The 9489-nt window shown below is 39.0% G+C and overlaps 1 protein-coding gene across 1 annotated transcript; it reads right to left on the reverse strand.

The window, feature by feature from the left end:
• Positions 1-2460: 2460 nt before the first annotated feature.
• On the reverse strand, positions 2461-4347 carry LOC143851055 (putative E3 ubiquitin-protein ligase RHY1A). The gene is made up of 4 exons (XM_077360376.1): positions 4194-4347; positions 3342-3584; positions 3093-3208; positions 2461-2950 (listed from the first exon to the last, which is right to left on the reverse strand). The coding sequence occupies exons 2-4, from the start codon at positions 3492-3494 to the stop codon at positions 2659-2661; spliced, it is 561 nt and encodes a 186-aa protein (XP_077216491.1). The 5' UTR covers positions 3495-3584; positions 4194-4347; the 3' UTR covers positions 2461-2658.
• Positions 4348-9489: the final 5142 nt, after the last annotated feature.

Below are 9489 nucleotides of genomic sequence, written 5' to 3' on the forward strand. Positions count from 1 at the left end.
AATCTAGAAGAAAAACATAACTTCTGCTCTTTTGATCTTGAAAACCCGGAAGAAAATAGAAAAACCCTCATATAAACCCCAATACGATAGAGAAAATAAATTCAACCAAGAGAATTTAGCTGTTGGGCCCGGTGGATATGAACAATTTTCTGTTGATACTTGGGAAAGCTCACGGCCTCTTTCTTCACTAGGCAGAAACTTTGGAAAATGATACGTGCCTAGATGGGTCCTATTTAGAATGGAATAAATTACTTCGTTATTCTAGAGAATAAGACCAGATCTAGCAAGATATGATATATTTAGTAGCTTGATAGATTAGAACACTAATTTAAATTAGTATAATATTTATTTAAGTATTTTTATATCTATCATAAGATCTCTCAAGATCTTTCTATGTTTATCTTTGAGTGCTTTGTATAAACGCATGCTACTGTAATAGAAATGAATGAATGAAAAAATCATCTTAGAAATTGTGTTTTTTGCATAAAGGAGGATTGATCCTTCCCTCGAAGTGGATCAAGAGGTCGATCTTCCCTCTAAGAAGATCAATCACGTTACGAACTGATTCGGGTTCGTAACAGGAAATCCATTGTTCCACCAAGAGCTCAAGCATTTTGGTAGACGGCAAAAGATCGTTACTTTCATCTAGCGAACAAATGTTATATGTGTGATTCGGAGAAGTCTACCTCACATAGGATACTTTCACAAATCGGTTCACTTTTTGCCTCCACTGTTCGAAGGGTTAGGATGATCCTATGAAGCTAATTTTTTTAGGCACACCCTATTTTGGGTGCTTTCTTTTTGCAAAATAATGCCAAAAGAACTTCTTTTCTATCCATTTTTTTGGAAATGATATATTGATCACCCCCTTTTCTTCCCCATGGCACCCTAGTAGCGTGAAAAGAGTTGTCATAACTCATGAATACACTAGAGAGGTTGTCCAAGGGAAGAAAAGGGGCCTAATATATCACTCTGTTTCACCTCCGTCCATTGAGGGCATCACCCGATATAAGCCTTTCGCTCTAATGTGATGGGCCGGGATTAAAAGACATGTTTTTAGTGAGATTAATATCATCCCGAATGGCTGATTTCTAGGCGACACACTTAGTCCGGGATGGAGGTGAAACCACATATTTTAACAAAATGTCTTATGCATGCTATTAATTGGAGTTAATGGGTTAATTAAATCATTTATAAAACAATCGAAAAATTTGACCCAAGCGGGGACCCATCCATACTCTAGACCAGTCAGATCAAGTCGTCTCTATTGAGAAAACCAAAGGAACTGCCCCGATCGATGGTTCAATCATTTGAACCAGACGGTTCTCTACAAATCACGTTATAAATGCAAATAAGCAGTTAAACACAGCCGAAAAAAATACAATATACATAATGTACCCCTGAAATTCTTATTAGCCCATGAACAGATTGCCTATTAATAAATGTGCCCCCTTTCATTACTTGGGACACCCGGCTACTGTGTATCTATGACTGCAAAGGTGCTGATGTACTTCACATTTGAAAGAATGAAGTGACTTGATTGTCACATACAATGCAGCTGGGTGTCCCAAACGATGAGAAGGAGCGCATTTATCATTTCCCTTTTTTTTTTGTCTCATTTTTTGAATTTTTTCATCTTATTTTTTGAATTTTGGGACACCCAGCATCAGTGTATCAATGACCGCAAAGGGGCTGATGTACTTTAGTCAGAAGGATTCAACGGATTTGATTGCCATGTACACTGCAGTTGGGTGTCCCATTTGATGAAAATGGGCACATTTATCATCCCTAATTAAAATAAGTTTACTTTTGAAATCAAATTTCAACCCAATTTGTTTATGGTAGAATTGCAGCTCTAATATCATTTATCGCCACGTTAAGCTTCTTAAAACATTTCAAATAAAATTAATAGTATGTCCTTTTGGGTGAGAAAAATGTCTTCACATTTATGTTGATACAATGATGATTACATTGCCCACTCTTGACTAGCTTCTTAAGGACAATGACAGTTACTTGTGCACCTCTCATTTTATTAGTGCTTCTTTGATTCTATCCATTCCCTCCTAATCCAATGCTTTGTTTTGTTGCCCCATCAAACATTGTATTAAAATCAGGACAGCTTAAAATAGTACATAAATCTCTCTCTCTCTCTCTCTCTCTCTCTCTCTCTCTCTCTCTCTCTCATGCACACAAAGGTGTATTTTCTACCAGTGAACATATAGAAAAATATCTCTGTATTTGTCTTAATCTTGAGGGGATTAGAGAAGAAATCATCCTTAAGCACCTCCTTTTAAAATGAACACTAAAGTTTTCGTCTACTTCGCTTTTAGAACTAAAAGTTTTCATTCTTATAAAAAAAATTACACAAAGATAAGCTAATTAGTTCGGATAAGAAAAAATGATCCCATGTTTGGTACACAAACGCAGTCATCCATGTAGGGTCTGAAATAATTTCTCTGATGCTAAAAACAGTCAAAGTTCAAAGAAACAATGCTCAAATTATGCTAGAATGACACAAAATTTTATACATTTACTAGTAGATGATTCAATTTAACATCTGAACAATACCTTCTGATATATGTACAATAAATATGCAAAACAACATAGTATTACTAGAAGATGGCAATTTTCCTTACGTAATCTGATTATGTCTATGCATTAAGATAAGATTTGAGTCCTACAATAGGGGCAATGGGCATTGGCTTTGATCCAAGGGAGGAGGCACCTCGAATGGAACCGATGGGCACAACGTAGGTGCACCAAAAGGTCACCCACCTTGAACCTTTCTAAGCAAACCGAGCACTCATCGGACTCCAATGCCTTCCACCCTAATTTGGCCCAACTAAACTTCCTCGAAGCACAAACCTCTTTTCGCAGACCGCCCAGAAGAACAGATCCAAAGTTCTGACCATGAAAATCCTCAGATTTCATGTTATCCATGCTGTTATGCCTGTAATTAGAATCAGAAAGGGAAAATTAATGCAAAACAGCCAATGGTACATGTTATTATGCTATACCCATCATCTGGTACATTTTAGTGGGGACCCTATGGGGTTTGCTAACATGCGCCTGAAGAGAAACTCTACATTTACCTCTTGATTTCTGACTTTCTTAGGGTCCTCAACCTCCCATCCAATCGCTCCTTGGCTTCTCTGGCAATATCTCCAAGTTTCTCAGTGTGGAAGCTTTGGCTTGTTGCACTCCTTTGCTGGGTTTTATCAGTATATAGAACATAAATCAGTACTTGAAAAAAGCTATAATTAGAAGATTTAAGAAAAACAAGGACAAATAATTTCAAATACAATAAAAATATATATGGGTTTATGGTTTTAAGTGAATACCATAGACTTGCTATTGAGATTGCTCTCATGTTTACTGGTATATAGACAGAAAGAGGAGTGCCTTGTTCCTTTTTTAGCGGCGCTGTTATGCGAATCCGTGGAGCCGCCTTGGTAGAATCGTCTCCTTCGAGCACATTCCACCCCAGGGAGCATTCCAGCTATGGATATCTACAAAACATAAAAGACCCAAAAAGAAAAGAAAAACTCCAATGTATCTATATCCCTTCTTTTTCTCTGTCTCTGCCTATGTTTCTCTTGTTTTTTTTTGAAATAGGTAAGCTAGGGTTAGGCGGACCCCGACCAGATATATTAAAAAGATCAATAAAGATACTACAAGAAAACAGAAAAGCAAGCCCCTCGCACATCAGAAGAAGGGCAAACAAACTATCAAAAGGGAGCCAAAGGCCACCCAACAAAACGGCAAAGACAAAAACCTAACCGCTTCAGCAAAATGAAAACAACAGCCACAACACTGCCAGAATTCGAACAGCTACCACAAAAACAAACAGCACCAGAGCTAACAGCAGAACCAAAAACACCAGCACCAAAAGCAGACCCCAATTCTCAGCCTCCCGGAATGAGCCCACGAAATGGGGACCTTATTCCAGTAGAGGGGATCGGGGAGATAGATGGCGGCTTAAGGAGGGAAGCAGCTGACTTTCCCTTTTTATTCTTCTTGCTCTGAACTAAATTCCAAGGACCTTCAGACGATGGGGACGATAAAGAGAGAGAAAGGTCCGGAGGCTTGGTCTGCTTTGTAGATGTCTCGGGGATATCAGAGCCAATGACTGAGAATTTATTTCTAGATAAGGCACTATTGGTATAAGGGGTTTCAGGATGATCCAAGCTGATCCTATGTTTCTCTTGTTGACAGTGGAAAACCAATCTTTTGCTTTCTCTGGAAACCCATTTGGATATCACACGAGAAGAACACCCAACAACCGTTTTTCTAGCAAACAAATCACAACCCAAAATGCATGATCTCAAAATACAGTAACATTTGAAACATCGTACAAGATAAAGTTAATCATGGCCGACCAAAGAGGGCCCTGCCATTGAATGAAGAAAAAACTGATTTTTTCACAAATCGTTTTCAAAATTCTCTCTCATGCTTCTATTTATTTATTTATTTATTTATTTTGCAGCTTTTTGGGCGTGGCAATACTTCAATAATACACGAAGGGAGTTTCTCACCACCTTCCTTACAAGTTACAATCTTCCAACGCTCTTAGCTGGGGAATAACGCATGAAAACAAAGCCCTCTTTTGTTTTTATGGATAATACATCTTATTTTTTAAAAGTTTTTTTAGCTATGAATTCTTAATTTGGAAAATATATTCAATAGGAAATTGATATTTCAACCTACTACTCCAGCATTTCCACCTCCTTGTCCAGTATTTGGCCCAAAAATTCTTAACATGACATAAAACAATAAAGGGAAATGATAAATGTGCCCCTTTTCATTACTTGGGACACCCAGCTCTAGTGTATGATGCCAATCAAGTCCCTGTATTCCTTCCGATGTGATGTACATCAGCCACTTTCAGTGCAGCTGGGTGTGCCAAGTAATGGAAAGGGCCGCATTTATCATTTCCCAACAATAAATTGACAAAACATATCCTTTAATTAACTAAATGATCATTGATGATCTTATGAAAATTTCAATCGTACTTAATATAAGAAACAAAGGCTCCCCTTATCTTGACATAAAATGGGCGTAAAACAAATTTTGCCCTCATTTTTCCACTTAAGAATAGGCGTAAAATTTATTTTACCCCCATTCCACGTCCAAAGAAACTGAACCTAAGGGTAGAAAATTTTAAGTCAACCAATCATGATTTCATAAATGCTAAAGGGCATTTTTTTCAAACTGGTGACAACATTTTTTTCGAAAAGTTCGAACTTTTTATCCATTTTTTAATTATTTTCGACTGAGTAATTGGGATATACTTTGCAAGTTAGGGTTTAGTAGGTGAAAACCCCAAATTTAAAATAGAGGGCGTGTATCCACCAAAAAAAGGGTGAAATTACAACTGGCATGCTCTCCGGCATGCTGGTGTTCAGGAATCAGTAAACCCTAGTGCTCTCAGAATCAAAGTGCAGAAAGTCCCCTGGTGCACAACCATTTGGTTTTCAGGAAACATACCCCGGCATGTTCTCACAGCATGGCAAGCCATCAGCAACAAACTCCCAACAAGAGACCGTCTGTGTTCCATGGGTATTACAACTGATCAAGCTTGCCTTCTATGTAACTCAGGGCTTGAATCAGTAAACCACATTTTCTTTCATCGCGCCTTCTCCAAATGGATTTGGAACTTTCTGCTCTGGAGATTTAAATACAAAAGGAAAATTTGCAAAACTCTGTGTGATGAAGAAGAATGGGTTAGAAATCAATTCAGGAGCTCAAACCAATCTACCATTGCCATGAAAGTCTCTTTTGGGGCAGTCATATACTGTGTATGGCAGGAAAGAAATTCAAGACTCCACGGAGGCACCCCAACCCACAAAAGAGATATTCTTCATCTGATTATTGACAAGATTCAATCTAGAATTAGATTCCTCCACCTCCATGATAATCATTCCCCCAGAAGTCTCCAAGTTGCTCTCCATTTCAATATCCCTATTCATCTGAAACCTGATCTTATCTAAACCTGCTCCTGGATCAAGCCCCCTGTCGGTGTTGCCAAAATTAACACTGATGCATCCCTTTCTATTAATGGTGCCTCCTTGGGAGGTTTCATTAGGGACCCCAACTCTGTCCTCGCTCTCTTCTCTATTCCTGCTTCTAGTGACGACATCGCAATCTTGGAACTGAAAGCTATTGACTATGGGTTATCTTTGGCTTAGGAAAAAGCCCTCAACAGAATCTGGGTTGAATCTGACTCCCTCAATGCAGTCAATGTTATCAACTCTCAAGCCCCCTACCCATGGAAGACCCTCACCTTGTTGGACAGAATCTGCCTTCGTCAGGCTGCCTTTGTTGACTGGAAAGTCACTCATGTTTGGAGAGAAGCAAACTCAGCTGCTGATTTCCTTTCAAAAGAGGACTGCCCTTGCAAGGGTGATGACATCCCTCCGTCGTCCATTCCAATCTCTCTCAAAGATATTATTGCAACTGATTCAGCTGGAGTCCCCTACACAAGGACATAGCTCTGTATCTCTTATGTTTTTTCTTGTCTCTTTTGTTCTTTATGTTTGCTGGGAGCATGTTCCCCGCCTGTTGGCCTGTTGTAATTCTCTTTCTCATTAATTTTAGCTGGTAGGGGTCCGCCTAACCCCAACTTACTTACCAAAAAAAAAAAGGTGAAATTATTAGTTCTTTTAAATAATTAATCAATGCCCTATGGGCTTGGAAGTGATCTGTTTACACAACCATCCTAACATTTGTTTCCTTAAAAGCTTCGATAAATATGTGAGAGACTACTAATTGAGAACTTTTGTATGTGGGTCTTTGTTTGAATATATCTATGAAAGACTTATGAAATGCCAGTACCCCCTTGCTGGAATATATTTATGAAAGAGCCGTGAGATACCATGACCCCTTGAATTGATGTAATCACATGACAATTTAACATTGTCATCTCCCACCTGTAAAAAAAAAAAAAAAACTAATTCCAAACGAATAATATATTAACGGGAATTGCTAGCGTCCATTGCAAAAGGCATTTCGCAGATGCTCTATCTCTTGTCAGAGCAGCCACATCGTGAAATATGACAAAATCTGCTGAAAAGTGAGCCTATGTTGCTGCTCTAACATATATATGACAGAGCATTTGTGAAATGCCTTTTGCGATGGACGCTAGCCAATCCCTATGTATTTTCTATGAAAAAAAATATTCCGTGGACTTTTACGTTATGACGGTTTTTACTCAGGTTGCTCTAAGTAGCCCTTTCAATAGGTCTCTCATTCCTTTGCTCAACACAAGAAATGATGTTAGGCTCTGATACTAAATGTTAGTTACCTAACCAATACATCAAAAGCCACAAGGGGAACGAGTTAAGCTAAGCCATCAGACCACTTAAAGATCATAGCACATTGAACCTATTGTCGCGGCAATTAAGTCGCCGGGAGAAATCACGGGAAATGAGGTTCCCAAGCCAGGACGGTATGTAAATGTAGAGATTGTTGCTGGAGATAGTGACCCCAATGGCTTGGGATTGGACAGTGCCATGATGTTTATGCAGGAAATGTCATAAAATTGGTTGGGATTGGGGCCATTTTCGTCCCAGTGAGAAATCATACCACTTTCCACCCATAATCCATGGGGGAGCGGTGCAACCAAACAGTACCATAAACTCCATTTTTACAATCAAATGCACACAAAAAAAAAAAACCATTATAAGCAGGCTTTTTCCAACCGAGACAGAAACGAGAGCCTAAAGTCAGTCTTCTATTAAGGACGCGAGTGACGATAACAATGCCTCATCTTTTTCCTGTTGAAATCTAGAAGAGCTAACATGCGCCACAGAAGTTGATGCGCATGTCAGAAAATTCTAGAGCAAACGCGCCACAGTGCCCATTGATCCCTAAGCATGGCATCTGCTCATGTTAGCATATCCCGCGTAATGGTAATGTGCACGTTCGAACATGGCAAATGACATTATTGAATGAATCGTTGAAATTCTAAAGAGCTACATGAGCATGTTAGCAAAACTGTAACTAGAAGATGAAAAATCGTAACATAGAAACTGAATGCTATCTGGATCTTGAATCTCAAATTTATAGTACTTTCATCACAAATAATGTACACAAGAAAGAGAGAGAGAAAGACAAAAGATCGAAACCCTGACTAACTACATGCAATCTCACCAGGACTCCGGCGAGGCGGTCAACCTTGATGAGAAATTCCGGTACCGGAAATCATCCACCTGTGACTCATCCGATCCCTCGTCAAAATTCAGAGCATAACTCAGAGGATCATATTTGAAATCACCGTAATGCCTTTTACTCTTCCCCCATCCGAGAAATCATGTTACGATACTTGTCCCTCAGATCGGGAATTTCGTGCCCTTGTGTCGGATCCAAGACGTGGAGCTCCGAATCAATTTCGGCTTTACTACGGATTCTTTCCGGAAGCAGCAGTAAAGACAAAACGAGGATCGGGGTTTTTGCTTTAGAAAGAAATCACGGTGACGATTGTTTTCCAGGCTCTGTTCACTTCTTTTCTCTGGTGCTGTTTTCCCAAAACCACATTTTTTTCCCTGACAAGACAGAATTTTTGTGTTCACTTCTTTTCCGTTGAAAAATATTATCAGATGTGGAATTTCTTATTTAAAAGCTGAAAATGTCGTGGAAATTTACTTTTTCCCTGTTACTTGAGATTTGGTTTCCGATTAAATATATCGGAAATAGGCTTTCCAAGGAAAACGAAACATTTTCCTTGACCCTCTGTTCACTTGCTTTCTCGGGAAAGAAAAATAAAATGTTTCCCGGGAATCTGATGTGGCATTAAGAAAAGAAATCCAAGGAATCTGTGTAGGAAAAAGTTTTCCTAAACTGTTCATTTGTGCTGAAAAAGGTTTCCAGGAAAACTGCTTGCCCTTCTTTTTGCACCAGTTTTTCAGGGAAATGGAATCGGTGTGTTTTTAGTCAGAAATGAAATCCCTAAAGGGTGGGAAAATGGACTTTTCCATGTCATTTTTTGTTTTTTTGCAAATATTCCACATGTGTAATTCTATTTTCACTGGAAAGCAAGTGGACACCAGAATTCTGTTTTATCAAGGTCTTGTCAAGGAAAAAATAAGCTGTTTTCCAGGGATTTGCTTTCCAGGGAACGCAAGTGAACAGAGCCTCGACAGTTTCCCTGGATTCCGTTTCCTTCTGCCACGTCACCTGGAAAGGAAAGGAACATGCGGGGAAAAGAAGTGAACAGAGCCTTAGAGAAAAAAGGAAAAGAAGACTAGAATCGGAGGTTTTGTTTTGTTTTTTGTTTTAATCAGCTTTTGTCTTTTCCTTTTGCTACTTTGTAAGATTTGTCGAGGAGAGAGAGGACAAATGGAAGGGTTTTATACAGTTTTAGGGTGGAAAAGACGGATAAGTACGCGGATTTGGCGGCTATTTAGTTTTTACACACAGGAAGCGGGCGGAACGGTTTCGGAAAGCATAGAAGAATGTCAGGGGTAGTTTTGTCATTTTCTATTGTTGGTT

Source organism: Tasmannia lanceolata, unplaced genomic scaffold (genome assembly GCF_043159265.1).
Source record: "Tasmannia lanceolata isolate RefF3 unplaced genomic scaffold, GAP_Taslan_0.1 ptg000018l, whole genome shotgun sequence".
NCBI classification, from domain to species: Eukaryota; Viridiplantae; Streptophyta; class Magnoliopsida; order Canellales; family Winteraceae; genus Tasmannia; species Tasmannia lanceolata.

Excerpts from the sequence above, each read along its gene's own strand:
- LOC143851055 (XM_077360376.1), bottom strand. The coding sequence starts at position 3,494 with ATGCTCCCTGGGGTGGAATGTGCTCGAAGGAGACGATTCTACCAAGGC. Across the intron at positions 3,209-3,341 it reads ATCTCAATAGCAAGTCTATG|CAAAGGAGTGCAACAAGCCA; the intron begins GTATTCACTTAA and ends GATAAAACCCAG. Across the intron at positions 2,951-3,092 it reads AGAAAGTCAGAAATCAAGAG|GCATAACAGCATGGATAACA; the intron begins GTAAATGTAGAG and ends TTCTAATTACAG.